Genomic DNA, 16,921 nt, shown 5'->3' with positions numbered 1-16,921 from the left:
CGCCACCTCACCCGGCTAGTCTTTTGTATTTTTTAGTAGAGACGGGGTTTCACTGTGTTAGCCAGGATGGTCTCGATCTCCTGACCTTGTGATCCACCCGTCTTGGCCTCCCAAAGTGCTGGGATTACAGGCTTGAGCCACCGCGCCCGGCCAATAATTTTTTTATAGGGAGACTTTTTTTGCCTTTTTCTTTCCTTTTTGTGGAGAATGGGGTCTTGCTATGTTGCCCAGGCAGGTCTCAAACTCCTGGGCTCAAGCTATCCTCCCACCTCTGCCTCCCTAAGTGCTGGGATTACAGGTGTGAGCCACTCTGACTTATAATTTATAAGAAAGAACAAAAATTTCATATAGTCAAATACTGGCAGGGTTGGGGAAAGTGATGAGGATGTCTTAGACAAGATACAGAAAGTGCTAACTATAAAAGGTTGATAAATTCAATCTTATTTAAATTAAGAATTTGTTTCTTAAAAATCAGCTTAAATTGTGTGAAAAGATAAGCTACAACTAGAAAAAGATATTTGCCATACATACACTCTATGAAGGATTAGGATCAAGAACATGTGAAAAACTCATATACCTATAAGAAACATACAATTCAATAGAGGAGCAAAATACATGAATAGATATTTCATAGATGAAGAAATATATATGGCCAGTAAATTTATAAAGAGATATGCAACCTCACTAGTAACCAAGGAAATAAAATATCAAAACCACAGAGACATGCTATTTTATGTCCATTTGATTAAAAAAAGTTATAAAATGTTAGTGACATGGATCAATAAGATCTCTTATATACTACTGATGAGATTGTAAATTGCTAACACCACTTTAGAAAACAATTTGACATTATCCTGTGAAACTGGACATTCAATATAACCCTTTTTTTTTTTTTTTCCTAAGAGACAGGGAGGGTTTCACTATATTACCCAGGCTGACCTCCTGGGCTCAAGTGATCTGTCCACCTTAGCCTCCTGAGTAGCTGGGATTACAGGCCAGCTTCAATATAACTTTTTAATCCAGTAATTCCACTCCTAGGTATCCTTCACCTCCCACCTCTCCATCCTATCCCAGGGGAATTCTTGCATGTGTGCCTCAGGACATATGAATAAGAATCTTCATCATAGCACTGTGTTAGGCCATTCTGCGTTGCTATAAAGGAATACACAAGACTGGGGTAATTTATAAAGAAAAGAGGTTTTAACTGGCTCACAGTTCTGCAGGCTGTACAGGAAGCATGGTGCTGACATCTGCTCAGCTTCTGGTGAGGCCTTGGGCTGCTTACAATCATGGCAGAAGGCAAAGGGGGAGCCAGCATATCACATAGTGAGAGTGGGAGTGAGAGAGAGTGGAGTGACATTTACTTTTAAACAACCAGAACTCTGGAGAACTCACTCACTATCACAAGGACAGCACCAAGCCATGAAGGATCCTCCCCCATGATCCAAATGCCTCTCGCCAGGCCCCACCACCAACACTGAAGATAACATTTCAACATGAGATTAGAGGGGACAACATTCAAACTATATCAAGCACTCTTCAAAATAGCACAAAAAGTAGAAAATATTCATAGCCCAAATCAAAAGAAGAATGGATATATACGTAGTAGTATATTCAATATAATGGAATATTTTACAACAATGGAAATAACTATAGCTACTATGTATGATAACATGGAAGAATCATAGTAACACAATAAATGAAAAATGGAAATCTCAGAAAATTATGTATAGTATGTTGTTCGAATACAAGTTTGTATAAAGTTCAAAAACAACCAAAATGAAAATAATATACTTTTAAAGTATGTGTGTGCACACATGTGCAAGCACACACACATATGAATTCTTTAAAATTCTTTTAAAAATTCTTTTACAAGGCAAGGATTGTTAAATGCTAGATTCAGGATATCTATGAAGGTGGGCAGTAGACAGGATAGAGGAGCAGCATTTAGGTAGATGTAAATTACTGGTAATTTTCTATTTGTTTGAGTGCTGGATTGAGTGCTGGGTTCATGGATATTCATTATGTTATTAATAAATAATAAATGTTGAAGGGCCCATATATGGACCATTGATGATTGTATACCACGAATTAAGGATTACTATTAATCCAATTCTATGTACCCAAGTTCAAAGAGAAAATATATTAATAATAGTGATCATTTATATAGTGCTTACCATGTGCCAGGCACTGTTCTAAGCTCTTTATATGGTTTAACCCATTTAATCTTCCCAGTGAGGAGAAAACCAAGGCCCAGAGAGGTTACCAGTAACTCGTCTGAGGCCCATAGCAGAGCTGGGATTTAACCCAGGCTGGCAGGCTCCAGAGTCTGTACTCTTAATCATTACCCTATAAGGTGTCTAAATAAATAAAAGAGATAATCATATTAGGACTTAGTCATGAAGAAGTTACAGCAGAGTGCTTTCTATAAAAATATGAAGGGGGAAACCACATGGACAGCTCTGTAAGGATGCTAAAACCCCCTGAATTGTATTACTTTGGATGGGTAAACTTTATGGTATATAAATTATATCTTAATAAAGCTGTTAAAAAAAAAACTTCACAGACCACAAATAGTGATTTTGTAACACAAACTGGTCCTGAATGATTGTTTGCTACTTTTGGGATTTAATATTTGCCTAAGGGTAAAAAGATACACTTTTTCTGCAGACCAAACAAAATAAACTTCACTGTCAAGACACTACTCACTTTATGGAGGAAGATGAAATAGAAAATTTTAATCTGCTATTATCGGTGGGAAAAAATTTTCAATTCCCAGCTTTAGCCTCTTTTTTGCATCTGCCAGGAAACTGGATGGCTCTCAACTCCCAAGATAAATTCCATATTGCAGTTGTAATCGTGTGTATATTGAGGATACACAAACAATAAAACCTAGGAAAGATAAGGGTGGAAAGAAGACATTTGACTGAAAACATACACATAAGTTTAAGATGCCAGTATGTTTTCAATCTTTATTAAGCTTAATTTATATACCATAAAGTTTATGCATTTAAAGTATACAATTCTAAAATTAGCTGGGTGTGGTTGTGCATACCTGTATCCCAGCTACTTCAGAGGGTGAGGCAGGAGAATCCCCTCAAGCCCGGGAGGTGGAGGCTTCAGTTAGCCGAGATTGCACCACTGCACTCCAGCCTAGGCAACTGAGCAACACTCCGTCAAATAAATAAATAAATAAATAAATAAATAAATAAATAAATAAATTAAAGTGTACAATTCAGTGGTTTTTTAGTATCCTTACAGAGCTGCTCTGATGCTCAGGGAATCTGCTGGTAACTTAACTCTGTTTTCTTTTTTTTTTTTTTTGAGATGGAGTCTTGATCTGTCGTCCAGGCTGGAGTGATATGGTGCCATTTCAGCTCACTGCAACCTCTGTTTCCTGGGTTCAAGCGATTTTCCTGCCTTAGCCTCCTGAGTAGCTGGGATCACAGGCGTCTACTACCACGCCTGGCTAATTTTTGTACTTTTAGTAGAGACACGGGGTGGTGTTTCACCATATTGGCCATGCTGATCTCCAACTCCTGACCTCAAGTGATACACCTGTCTTGGTCTCCCAAAGTGCTGGGATTACAGGTGTAAGCCACTTTGTCCAGCCCTGTTTTCATGACCACCAAAGATCCTCCTCACCTAGGTCAGCTCTCCTCACAAATCTGGCCATTGATCACAAAGAGATCAAATCAAAGCTCAGGTTGCACCTTAACAATTCCATCATCAACAGCAAAAGAAGGGTTCAAAGTCCTGGCCAACTAAACCGTGGGTCACTTTTATCCACTTTTACACATGTGCCCTCTCTAAAGCACATATGTAAACAGTGGATAAAACCTAACTTGGTCGGGTACTGTGGCTCACATCTGTAATCCCAGTGCTTTGGGGAGGCTGAGATAGGAAGATCACTTGAGGCCAGGAGTTTGAGATACGCCCGGGCAACACGGCTAGACCCCATTGCTACAAAAAATTTAAAAATTAGCTGAGTGTGGTGGTGTATGCCTGCGGTCCTACCTACATGGGAGGCTGAATCGGGAAGATTGCTTGAGCCCAGGAATTTGAGGTTGCAGTGAGTTATGATTGCACCATTATACTCCAGCCTGGGTGACAGAGCAAGTCCCTGTCTCTAAAACTAAAACTAAAACAAAACAAAACAACAAAAAAGAAAAAAAGAAAAGAAAAAACTCACTAAGCAGCTTTATGCTTTAAAGCAGGAGTTCCCAGCCCCCAGGCTGTGGACCAGTAATGGTCAGTTGCCTGTTAGGACATGGCTGCACAGCAGGTGAGGGGCAGGGGAGGGAGCATTACTGCCTGAGCTCCACCTCCTGACAGATCAGCAGAGGCACTAGATTCTCAGAGGAGGGCTACCCTATTGTGAACGGAGTATGTGAGGGATGTCGGTTGTGTGTTCCTTATGAGAATCTAATGCCTGATGATCTGAGGTGGCACAGTTCCATGAAACTGGTCCCTGGTGCCAAAAAGATTGGGGACCACCGCTTTAAAGAACACAAAGGATTTTCAGGTAGTATCTGCTGGGAGCCAGGGAAGGGGGTAATTCTGGGGGCAAGAATACCAAGGAAATGAAAACAAATCATTTAACTACAGCATGGATCCAACTTATGTCATTATTCAGTTGTTGTGGAAACACACACACATGTACACACATACACATCACAGACAATATTTTGGCTGTTACTGTAATAGAATCTAGGCCTTTTCCATCTAAGCATAAAACTTACTAGTCCTCTAGGCTCCAGGCAGATTTTCAGTCCCCCTCGGCAAGCCTTTGTACTATAGCCAGCCACGGGCAGTAGCTTCCATCAAGCTCTCTGGTATTTGAAGTGGCAAGCCACTAAGCTTGGCATGCCTCTGGTGCATGTTCACACAGACTGGGTGTCTGCTTGTCTCCCTGAATTATTTCTCTCAAATCTTGTGCTCCCTCAACCCCTATCATGAGGTCTGGAAAACTACTGATTTGGTCATTATCTTTTTCTTTGATCAGTGAGTCACCTTAGCAGGTCAATTTAGGTTAAAAAGTCACTCTAGTGCCTGGTTTATTATCTCGATTGGCTGTTATATTGAGTAATTAGATAATGGCTTAACTTCAATTTCCATTTGTGGTCTATTAATATAACCTTGAAACATTTAAGCCCAGGTAAAACTTTTTCTTTTATTTCATGCTTTTACAAATAATATGTTCATGTACTTTTTATCCTCCAGCATCCAGATTTTTATCTTTAAATACCATTTCCCACTAAAAGGAACCAGAGCTCTCTGGAGAAATGGCTGACTCCACAACTGGGGCAGGAAATGTATATCAGGTAAGTCTGGAAGAAAACAATGGAGAAAGGAAGAGTGGGAAGAATGATGCAGATGAAACAAGATTGACACGATTTGATAATTGTTGAAGTAGGGTGTTGGGTACACGTGGGAGTTCTTTATTCTTTTATGTATTTTAAACTTTTTCCATAAAAATAGTTTAAGGAAAGTTAAAAATGTTATTTTCTAAACTGAAGGAGTAATAGCGCGCCCTTTGTAGAAACAAAAGATTTCTACAAAGAAAAGTGAAGTCTCCCTCCGACTCCAGACCCTTATACCCCTCCTCAGGGCAATCCTAGGAACAATTTCCCACGTAGTTGTCAAGAAAGTTTCCACGAAAATATTTTTAAATGTACATACTCATAAAATACAAATATTTTTAAAACCACAAATGGTAGCGTATTATACACGTTATTTTATGCCTTCTGAAGTTTTATTTCCTATTTTAATACAATGAATTAAAATATTGTGAATGAATTATTACAATATTGTGGATTTTTATGCTTTACAATTGAGCTTCTTCCTTCAAGTTTCTTTGATTTATTCAAGAGATAAAAGGCCTACAGCTTCATATTCCTCAGGATTATTTACAAAAAGAAGGATGGCTCAGCCAAGGCTAAATTTAGGTTACAGTTCCTAATATTAACAGTTTTCAAGTTTAGGTTTCAGCTTTTGGGACATTATTGTTACCCTGAAAAATGTCATGTTTAAAAACACCTCACACCTCTACTATAGATTGGATCTTGGGAAATAGGGTTGAGGACGGGATCAATATAACCTCCGCCCCGGCGCATACCCGGGAGAGCTGAAGACGGTCTAAAGGATGTGGTGACCTCAGCGCTGCGTCCCTGCAGCAACCGGCGAGTGCTGCGGCACAGGCCATATCCCTCTAAGCTCGGCATCGCCTGCACCTCTCACAGGTGCTCTGTCCGCCACAGTAACGCTCTATGGAAATTAAAGTTGTAAGGCGAACGACAGAAGGAGCCAAACGAGGTGGATCCGGAGCGGCCACAAGGTGCCTGTGCTGCTGGCTTTTAACACACAAAAAGAGGAGTGCCAAGGAATACAAGAAGCCACAGGGGGAATAAAAAGCGACATATCTGCATGGAGCCTAAATTTCGCTCGATGATTTTCAGGGAAGAAGCATTACATATTAAAAACAAACATTGCTATTTTACAGGAATACCGGATTTAAAAATCCACACAGATTCGCAACATAAAACAGGCGGTCCAAAGACACGTCCGCGGTGTCCTGACAGTTCCGGCTCCGCCCGCGGGCCACGAGGCGGGGATCGACGGTCACTCCCCTCGGTTGCCCAGAGTACTTGGGCGGCAACGGGGAGCGCCCGGGGGAGGCAAGCTCCTGGGCTAGGGCTGCGTCTTAGCCAACTTGCTTAGCTCTAGAGGTCCCGCGTGTTACGTGTTAGCACCGCCCCGGGGCGTCAGCGTGACCCGGGGCTGCAGGAACCGTGAACTCCCTGCCCCGCGGGCCCAGGTGACCGCGGGCATCGCTCTCCCGCGCGCGGGGGGCGGGGCTTCCCCCGGCTGTGCACTCAGCTACCACAGCGACATAAGATGGTGTCCGCTAGGCGTCCCAGGACGGCTTCCTAAGGTACTGGAGGGCCCCGACAGCCGGAGAGTCTGCCCCGCCCCTTGGCCGGCACAGGTAGGACGGCGGGGAGCTCAGAAGTTTCGAACTCCAAGGGCCGAAGCACAGCCAAATACCCCACGGAACTTAACAAATGTTTGTGGGGAGAACGCCAAAAACGCGGGGAGGCGGGGCTGGCGCACAGTCACCCTCTCGCGACATCTAAGTGACGTCGCATAGCAAGCACGTGTTCTAGTCTTTCACCTTCAGTCAGCCTCCTCCGTTATATGGGCCTACCCCTTTAAGCGAGTGATGGACAGTTATTTCAGCCTATCAACTTCCTTGCAGACATCCAATCAGATTTAAACTTCTTTTAGCCGCCGGAGGAGTTGGAAAAAGGGGGTCGAAAGAGGGAGCTCACCGTCTCTCGCGATATCGCTGTGAGCCTGCCTCTCGAAAAAACGCCGAAACTTGGCCCCACCTCCCAAATAGTGGTTTAAAGGACGGGTTTATAAGCCAATGAAAGGGATGAGGAGGCGGGGTTGCTGCTTTCACTGAGCAAGAAGTACCGTTACAGGGCAGACTTTTTGTCCAATCAACACAGCTACACTTTGGGTCACGTGACCGCAGAGTGCGAGGGGCGGAGCTACAGCCTGGCGCGAGGAACCGTTAAGATAGACAACAAATGTAACCAATGAGGTACTCTGACTAGGGGGTTGGGAACCCAATAACAGTGGTTGGGCGGGCGCCTTCCTGGAGCGCGGGGAGATATAAAGATAGACAAATAATTTTCCCAATGAGACTGTAGAAGAGAGAGCTAATTGGCCAATGAGGACTGCGGGGCGGGACCCTGTGCCGCGGCGGAGTCCAAGATGGCGGCGTGCGGTTCCGCTGTGTGAAACGAGCGCGGGGCGGCGGGTTGATCAGCTCCGCGGAGACGACCTCCGAGGACCCGCAACAATGAAGGGAAAAGAGCGCTCGCCAGTCAAGGCCAAACGCTCCCGTGGTGGTGAGGACTCGACTTCCCGCGGAGAGCGGAGCAAGAAGTTAGGGGGCTCTGGTGGCAGCAATGGGAGCAGCAGCGGAAAGACCGATAGCGGCGGCGGGTCGCGGCGGAGTCTCCACCTGGACAAGTCCAGCAGTCGAGGTGGCAGCCGCGAGTATGACACCGGTGGGGGCAGCTCCAGTAGCCGCTTGCATAGTTATAGCTCCCCGAGCACCAAAAATTCTTCGGGCGGGGGCGAGTCGCGCAGCAGCTCCCGGGGTGGAGGCGGGGAGTCACGTTCCTCTGGGGCCGCCTCCTCAGCTCCCGGCGGCGGGGACGGCGCGGAATACAAGACTCTGAAGATAAGCGAGTTGGGGTCCCAGCTTAGTGACGAAGCGGTGGAGGACGGCCTGTTTCATGAGTTCAAACGTTTCGGTGATGTAAGTGTCAAAATCAGTCATCTGTCGGGTTCTGGCAGCGGGGATGAGCGGGTAGCCTTTGTGAACTTCCGGCGGCCAGAGGACGCGCGGGCGGCCAAGCATGCCAGAGGCCGCCTGGTGCTCTATGACCGGCCTCTGAAGATAGAAGCTGTGTATGTGAGCCGGCGCCGCAGCCGCTCCCCTTTAGACAAAGATACTTATCCTCCTTCAGCCAGCGTGGTCGGGGCCTCTGTAGGTGGTCACCGGCACCCCCCTGGAGGTGGTGGAGGCCAGAGATCACTTTCCCCTGGTGGCGCTGCTTTGGGATACAGAGACTACCGGCTGCAGCAGTTGGCTCTTGGCCGCCTGCCCCCTCCACCTCCGCCACCATTGCCTCGAGAGCTGGAGAGAGAAAGAGACTACCCGTTCTATGAGAGAGTGCGCCCTGCATACAGTCTTGAGCCAAGGGTGGGAGCTGGAGCAGGTGCTGCTCCTTTCAGAGAAGTGGATGAGATTTCACCCGAGGATGATCAGCGAGCTAACCGGACGCTTTTCTTGGGCAACCTAGACATCACTGTAACGGAGAGTGATCTAAGAAGGGCGTTTGATCGCTTTGGAGTCATCACAGAAGTAGATATCAAGAGGCCTTCTCGCGGCCAGACTAGTACTTACGGCTTTCTCAAATTTGAGAACTTAGATATGTCTCACCGGGCCAAATTAGCAATGTCCGGCAAAATTATAATTCGGAATCCTATCAAAATTGGTTATGGTAAAGCTACACCCACCACCCGCCTCTGGGTGGGAGGCCTGGGACCTTGGGTTCCTCTTGCTGCCCTGGCACGAGAATTTGATCGATTTGGCACCATACGCACCATAGACTACCGAAAAGGTGATAGTTGGGCATATATCCAGTATGAAAGCCTGGATGCAGCGCATGCTGCCTGGACCCATATGCGGGGCTTCCCACTTGGTGGCCCAGATCGACGCCTTAGAGTAGACTTTGCCGACACCGAACATCGTTACCAGCAGCAGTATCTGCAGCCTCTGCCCTTGACTCATTATGAGCTGGTGACAGATGCTTTTGGACATCGGGCACCTGACCCTTTGAGGGGTGCTCGGGATAGGACACCACCCTTACTATACAGAGATCGTGATAGGGACCTTTATCCTGACTCTGATTGGGTGCCACCCCCACCCCCAGTCCGAGAACGCAGCACTCGGACTGCAGCTACTTCTGTGCCTGCTTACGAGCCACTGGATAGCCTTGATCGCAGGCGGGATGGTTGGTCCTTGGACCGGGACAGAGGTGATCGAGATCTGCCCAGCAGCAGAGACCAGCCTAGGAAGCGAAGGCTGCCTGAGGAGAGTGGAGGACGTCATCTGGATAGGTCTCCTGAGAGTGACCGCCCACGAAAACGTCACTGCGCTCCTTCTCCTGACCGCAGTCCAGAATTGAGCAGTAGCCGGGATCGTTACAACAGCGACAATGATCGATCTTCCCGTCTTCTCTTGGAAAGGCCCTCTCCAATCAGAGACAGACGAGGTAGTTTGGAGAAGAGCCAGGGTGACAAGCGAGACCGTAAAAACTCTGCATCAGCTGAACGAGATAGGAAGCACCGGACAACTGCTCCCACTGAGGGAAAAAGCCCTCTGAAAAAAGAAGACCGCTCTGATGGGAGTGCACCTAGCACCAGCACTGCTTCCTGCAAGCTGAAGTCCCCGTCCCAGAAACAGGATGGGGGGACAGCCCCTGCGGCAGCAGCCTCTCCCAAACTCTGTTTGGCCTGGCAGGGCATGCTTCTACTGAAGAACAGCAACTTTCCTTCCAACATGCATCTGTTGCAGGGTGACCTCCAAGTGGCTAGTAGTCTTCTTGTGGAGGGTTCAACTGGAGGCAAAGTGGCCCAGCTCAAGATCACTCAGCGTCTCCGTTTGGACCAGCCCAAGTTGGATGAAGTAACTCGACGCATCAAAGTAGCAGGGCCCAATGGTTATGCCATTCTTCTGGCTGTGCCTGGAAGTTCTGACAGCCGGTCCTCCTCTTCCTCAGCTGCATCAGACACTGCCACTTCTACTCAGAGGCCACTTAGGAACCTTGTGTCCTATTTAAAGCAAAAGCAGGCAGCCGGGGTGATCAGCCTCCCTGTGGGGGGCAACAAAGACAAGGAAAACACCGGGGTCCTTCATGCCTTCCCACCTTGTGAGTTCTCCCAGCAGTTCCTGGATTCCCCTGCCAAGGCACTGGCCAAATCTGAAGAAGATTACCTGGTCATGATCATTGTCCGTGGTGCGTCCTAAAGTCCATGTGTAACTTGTATTTACTACTTTGACATGGTTCCTGTTTTGTGATGTGTAATGGGATACAGCATCAGATGCAATTTTCTTTTTAGTTGTTAGTTGTAGCATTTTCTTTTTTATATTTTTATAAACGTCTTTAAAATAGAAATCAGGACAGTTTAGCTATTTTTTTGTTTGTTTAGCTATTATTTTAAGTGAAAGGGATGCCCTAAAGGTAGCAGGCAGACAGATTTGCTTTAATTAGGAGTTCCCACTCTTATGAGTAATTTTTTTCCTCTATTCAGTTTTTTTTTTTTTTTTTAAATCTTGAGCCTAAAAAATCCTCTGAGTTACAAAACCAAAACTTTGAAAAGTCAGAATTTGGAGAAAGGAGTCCACTGACCATACAAAGAGAGTAATAGCCACCTAAAAATGACTTGATTGGTGTGTAGGTAGATAATTCTTTTACCAGAAATGTGTGTGACTGAAATTTGATCAGAGATCTCAAAGGTATGCTGGTAAATTGTTTAGCAATGTAATTATTTTAATCAGGTATTTGAATATTTCTTAAGATACAGTTTATTCCCAGAGAGTTTGCTTTAACATGCATTTTTAAAATCATTTGTTCTAGAGTTCTGTATCCCGTGTATGCACTTTTGGTTTGTAGCAGTAACTGTTCAGTAAAAATTAAGGACTATGTTACAAACCATATATGTCTTATGCTTACACTAGTATGCAAGAAGTGAGTAGGTGCTTTTAAAATCAGAATTCTTTGGTCAGTTATTGGTGTGTGGTGATGTTTTTACTGACTTTTTCAGAGAGGTGTAGCAGGTACAGTTCTAATTGTGCATATTTCAAAACTGTTCTTCATCAAAGATGAGTTTTTGATTTTGTATCCATTCAAATTTCTGGTTTCAATAATAGAAAGAAGAGTTGTCTGCAGGCTCGTAGTCATCTTTTATTTCAGTGGGCATTTAAAGCAGCCATATTTGGATTGCAGACTTTCTTAAAAAGTCATCATAAAATGCCTTTGACATGCTCTCTTAAAATTTTGCTTGTCTTTTTATTTTCATATTTAAACAGTAGTGACATTACATTATTGGAAATGTTTTGAACATCTTGGAAATTTTATGTTTAGTATTCTCACTGCTGTCCAGCTACGGAATTGAAATGTCAGTGTAGGAAAATCTTTTTTTATTGTTTTATTTTCCTAGACACCTGGAATTAATACAGAAACATTTAACTTACCCTCACAGTTTTTTTTTTTTCAAAGGTGAAAATGACATCAACCTCTGGTTCTCAACAAGGACTTTTGCTGCTTAACAGTAATGGATTTTTTTTTTTTTTTTTAAATCTATCCCCTCTGTCCCACCCCTAATTTGTCAGGTCATTAGTAAGTATATTTTTCTCCCTTGATTTAAATGCTGAAGACTTCAGCTAAGGCCCTTGATATTTAATTATGATTAGAGACTTTTGGACCTTCTGGATCATGGTCATGTTTCTGTTCTGTGAAAGTGACTTAACTTGAAGCCTGGCAGAACCCAACTGTTTTCTTTCTGTTATCAAAGCTGGAAGTTTTGAAATAGCACCAATAATAACCCAGGGAAATGTCATGTAATTTTTATTTTCCATTATGACAGGTGTCTAATGCATGTCAGCACAAAAGTGTCATCACTGCTGTGTCATCCCTCTTGGTTTTCACTATGCATTTATAATTTTTTTAAGTTTGCAGGTTTTGTGGGGGTTTTTTGTTTGTTTCTTTTTAAACTGGAAAAACTAGCCATTTTGAGAGAAGGAGGGTTCTAGGCTATGAGCGTGAAGGTCCTTGTACCTCTTAGGAAAATACTATGCTTCTTGCTTTCAAAAAGCAGTGCTTGGTTTGGAGTAGACACCTGTTCAGAAACTAATGCAAGTGTGAAGTCTGTGCATACATGGGCTCATAGTATAATTTGTGGCCAGCTACATTTTTCCAGTTTAAATAATCTCACTAACCATTAAATTTTGAGTATCTTTTGTTGAGATAGTTGGACAAATGATTTTGCTCTTTTGGAGAGTGAAGTCCATGACATCTAATTTTACTATCATCCAAAATGTGTGTTTTATTTCTTTTCTTTTTCTTTCTTTCTTTTTTTTTTTTTTTTCTTGTTAGTGTGACAGCTTACAGAAGAGTACTATGGTTTTGCTCCATGTTTGTTTGAATCTTTACCTGACATTGCTACTTTTGTTAGGTCTGGGCAATTTGTGCTTCAGTGTTTTTGAAACAATGGCTTGATACCATTTCTAAATGTATGTATTATAAAAAACTAATTATGTTTAGTTGGTCATTACCTACGAGTGCCATAGTCCACATGAACCGCTTATTTGTACTGCCTATTCTTTTGTGCGGGTTCATAATATCCATAAAGTATCTAGTTAAACCTTAAGAATTCGAATGAAAACAAAAGTCTACAACTGGTTCTACTTCTCATTAGCCAGGATTTAATAATCCCAACGTTGGATGTTCTTTGTAACAACCAATTTTTTTCTTTTTTCTTTAATTATTTTAATGTAGTTGATTTTTCTGAAACTCAGTTAAAATGAATGGAAAGAAAACTTCAGGATATCATTTAATGACTATTAAGTATTATTGGTAAAAATGTGAAGATAAGACTTTTAGATCACAGCTTCCAATTTTATGGGAAATTAAGCAATCAATACCTAGCCAATAGTTCTGCTTAACTTACTGGTTAAGTATTTTGTTGGGATTCCTGTAAATAATTTTTCACACAAAGTTTTAAATTCCTGGTGTACTTTGACTCTCAACTGAGAGTGGATAGAGTTTTTCTTTTGAGGATTACATCTTAAAATGTCCATCCCCTGACTGGTTATAAGCATTTGTCACCTTTTGAAGGTAAAATATACTCTGGCCCTTCTTGACTCACTTACAGGTCATTTTAGGTCCAGTAGTAAGAGTCAGGTGTTTGGTTATTGCTTTCAGAGTCAAACATTGTTTAGGTTTATTTAAAAACTATTAGCAGGTTTTCACTGACAATGCTTTTTTAAAAATAAAAAATGTAAATCCAGTTTTTAAAGACAGATTTTTCATTATGCATATACAGCTTGAACTATAGTTTGGGTCCATATAGGAACCATTCACCAAAAACTCTGGTAACAGAATTAGGAAATCCTCTTGAGAAGAGGGCCTTAATGACCTTTTATGTGAAAAAAATTTTGGAGAGAATTTCTGGACATTTTTTTTCTGTCTCTGCCACAGTGTTTGGTTTTGAGATAGGAGTTAGGTATGAGAACAAGAAGAGAGAAAACATGGCGCTGACTTTGTTATAGTGGTTATAGTGGTGTCCCTAAAGGGAGAAAATGATTTCAGGTAACCACAGTGAAATGTTAAGCTTAATGAAGAGTTTTATATGTATGGTTTAAAACAGAGTTGAAAAGTGAGAGTCCTGAAGTGTTCTTTGGCTGTTTAACAATTATTTGTATGAGTGTTTTCTTAAAATAATGGCTGTTGTCTTTGGTAACATAGATGAGGGTGGATTTTTAAATGGCTTTGTATCGACCCCTTTCTGCAATAATGGAGTAGTCTGTGTTGCTCCATATAAATTACAGAACGAAAATAGATGGGGCAAAAGTTTGACTAAACTTCACCTTTTTATAGTTTCACTTTTTAAGTTATATTTAGAATATATTGATAGATTATAAATTGATTGTGAAACTTTTTTCTGAATTTTTTCGACATGTTTTACTCAGTTACATGAGTATAAAGGATATTTTCAGTCCTGTTATCTTCAATTGCAGTCTTTAAAAAAACCCACCCTATTGTTCTACTTGTTATATGTCTATTCATACAGTAAATTCATTTCAAGGTTTATGCCAGTGGGTATTATTGGTGCTTTTTGAAGTTGAGGTGAACCATCCAGGAAGGTCTTGTTAATGTTATGTTCATCTATAATGGCATAGGGGAAATATATATATTTTTAATATTGTAAACATTTGTACTGAATAACCTTTTTTTCCCCCCCTCCGCAAGCAAAACTGGTTGAACAGCGGATGAAGATATGGAATTCAAAGCTCTAATGGACCTTTTTGAAGAGAAGTTGTGGCTTATGTGGAGTTTACATGGGCCTCTGATGGAAGAAAGCTAATCTGTTTAGTATTTGTGCATTTTACTAAAATGGCAGCTTAAAGTTGTGTATCTGCTATTGTGATGCCAATGCCGGTGTTTTAAGTGGAAAAAAAAATGACCTCTTTGCTTTGTGCTGTGTACACAAGATTTCTGGAAAAGTAAAGAAAAACCCTTTTTATGGCTCACACAGCTTAAGAGTAGCTGTCTCTCAAACGTGCGCTCACAGTTGAGCTGCTTTTGTTTTATTCTAAATAAATTGTTTCTTTTGAGGAAAATGTTTTTCTGCCTGGAAGTGAATTGACGGCAAACCTTTGACCCCTTTGTTTGCAGCCGAGGGGGTACTTGCTGCTGCTCAGATCTTGTATGTCTTGAGCAAGAAGCAGGGAGACCATCAATTTCATTTTGACTATCACGGTGTGTCAATTCTGAAGGATCACTAGTGTTACTGTTGACCCCCTTTGTTTGCAGTGAAGGGGATCATTTGCTTCTCGGTTCTCAACGTGATGAGGAAATGGTGCTGTTTGCTGGCACGCAAGAAGCCGGGGCAGGCACCCTAAGCCTCACCACAGTGCCTGAGTCGGGGGCTTTTGCTGGTTTGAAGAGCTGGAGTTGCTGAAATTTAAGTTTTGATTTATTTTGTTCACCCATCACGTTTGGCCTTAGTTTCATTTTTAATTTGAAGAAAAGTTTGAAATTGCTTTATCTTGCACTTAACATTTGCACCAAATTGCCAAAAGAAGGAGAAATGCTCCGTTTGCTTTTTAAATGTTAATGATGATGTTAATAAAGCCTTTCCTGACACATTTGAGGAGCTCCTCCGTCTCCAGGGGCTTCTTACCAGAGTTATGCAGTGATGGGTTTAGTTCTGAATGGATGAAGAGTTCCTGAGAGCTAGCGTTTGTAATTAGAACCGTTACTTGGTATCTGTGCCTTATTTGACCTTTGGTTCCACATGCCTTGGATGTGCATGCACCGTGACGGTTTCATAGGTACGAACGCACACTCAGGCCCAGTCACTTCGGTTGGTAGTACAGATTGTGAGGAAAAAGATGGAGGCATCCTTAAGGAGGAAAAATGTTTGCCTTTAGTTCCTGCATTATCCTGTACAGGGGCTCCTGAGTTTTGGAAGCCTGTTCCCAGTACGGGAGAACAACTCCCCTGTTTGCAGCAGCAGACTTCGGTGCACAGTGACAACGCTGGAGTTCAAGAGGAAGCCAGCAATGCTGCACCATTGGCTTCAGACACCATTGTTGTTGTTTGCCAGTTTTAAACTTAACTAGTTGCAGACGAAGACCACCTTGAAATGCAGGCTTGTTGGGCTTGTTTTGAATTTTAACCTCGGATGGAAGAGCCCTAGTGCTGTCTGTCTCCATGCGGGATGATGATTGCTAGGCAACAGGTGATTATCAACAAAGGATGCCACGGTTATACTCTGCAAGGTGGTGTTCCAGTGGCAAACAGCTGTATAAACTCTTGTAAACAGGTAAGAGGGTTTTTAGAGGTCAAAATGCATTATAATTAATAGGGTGAGGGCTTTTAATGTTTTGGGTCTGTTTCTCTAGATGGAAGCCTTAAGGCACTCTGCTGCCATTACTAACTTCCTTCACCGAAGTGTCATATTTCAGGTCAGAACTTCTGTTTTACTTGATATTTTTCTTTTTAAGTTTATTTTTAACATTAAAAAAATACTTTTAATGTGGCAGCCAAAGTTTTAAAATCTTGGTTATGGATTTGGAACCTATAGTCTTGATGTCCTTTAAAATTTGACATTTGCTGTTAACCTTGGCCTTTACCCTTAGTCATGATTTAATGATGCAGGAGGACTTACTGCTGTAAAAACGTTGCTTATTTACAAATACTGATTTCTAAACTTCAGAGTTAAGACATTACAGTGTGTAACAGCAACAAAAGAAAGTATGCCATCAGATTGTGAATGATACATATTTTAACCAGGATTTTTTTTTCTTTCTTTTTTTTGTCCCACAGAGAGATTATAAAATTAGGCAACCTTAACTTTAGGGAAATTAACAAGCAGTGTTGAGAAGTCTGACTTTTGTCTGCCCTTAACATTTTCAGTATCTATTTAGTTTTACCAGCCTTCTGAGCCCTTCTCCCCTACATTAATCAAGTTTGAAGCTTTGGCACTTATCACAAGCACAACTTTGTTAGTATGTAATACAACTTAGGTTTCCTTGCTTTATTTCAAATGA

The 16,921-nt window shown here is 42.5% G+C and overlaps 1 protein-coding gene and 1 long non-coding RNA gene across 4 annotated transcripts in view; one reads left to right on the top strand and one right to left on the bottom strand.

Moving 5' to 3' along the window:
* The window catches only part of LOC105531924, a 76,730-nt gene extending 69,227 nt beyond the window's left edge, over positions 1-7,503 (bottom strand). Inside the window, exons 1-2 of the long non-coding RNA XR_001004886.1 lie at positions 7,332-7,503; positions 4,104-4,123 (exon numbers count right to left, since the gene is read on the bottom strand). This is a non-coding gene — a long non-coding RNA (uncharacterized LOC105531924). The remainder of the gene's footprint in view (positions 1-4,103; positions 4,124-7,331) is intronic.
* RBM15 (RNA binding motif protein 15) lies at positions 6,257-15,514 on the top strand. Of its 3 annotated transcripts, XM_011969955.1 has the most exons (3): positions 6,257-10,601; positions 13,845-13,955; positions 14,616-15,514. In XM_011969955.1, exons 1-2 carry the CDS (start codon positions 7,739-7,741, stop codon positions 13,913-13,915), a joined length of 2,934 nt encoding a protein of 977 aa, XP_011825345.1. In that variant the 5' UTR covers positions 6,257-7,738; the 3' UTR covers positions 13,916-13,955; positions 14,616-15,514. The 3 variants fall into 3 exon arrangements, with proteins under 3 accessions (XP_011825345.1, XP_011825346.1, XP_011825344.1); XM_011969956.1 differs by lacking the exon at positions 13,845-13,955; XM_011969954.1 differs by having other exon boundaries at positions 13,845-14,990.
* Positions 15,515-16,921: the final 1,407 nt, after the last annotated feature.

This window comes from Mandrillus leucophaeus, unplaced genomic scaffold (genome assembly GCF_000951045.1).
Source record: "Mandrillus leucophaeus isolate KB7577 unplaced genomic scaffold, Mleu.le_1.0 Scaffold921, whole genome shotgun sequence".
In the NCBI taxonomy this organism is placed as follows: domain Eukaryota; kingdom Metazoa; phylum Chordata; class Mammalia; order Primates; family Cercopithecidae; genus Mandrillus; species Mandrillus leucophaeus.
The sequence above is the reverse complement of the archived record's forward strand: the minus strand, read 5'-3'. Positions and strand labels throughout refer to the sequence as shown.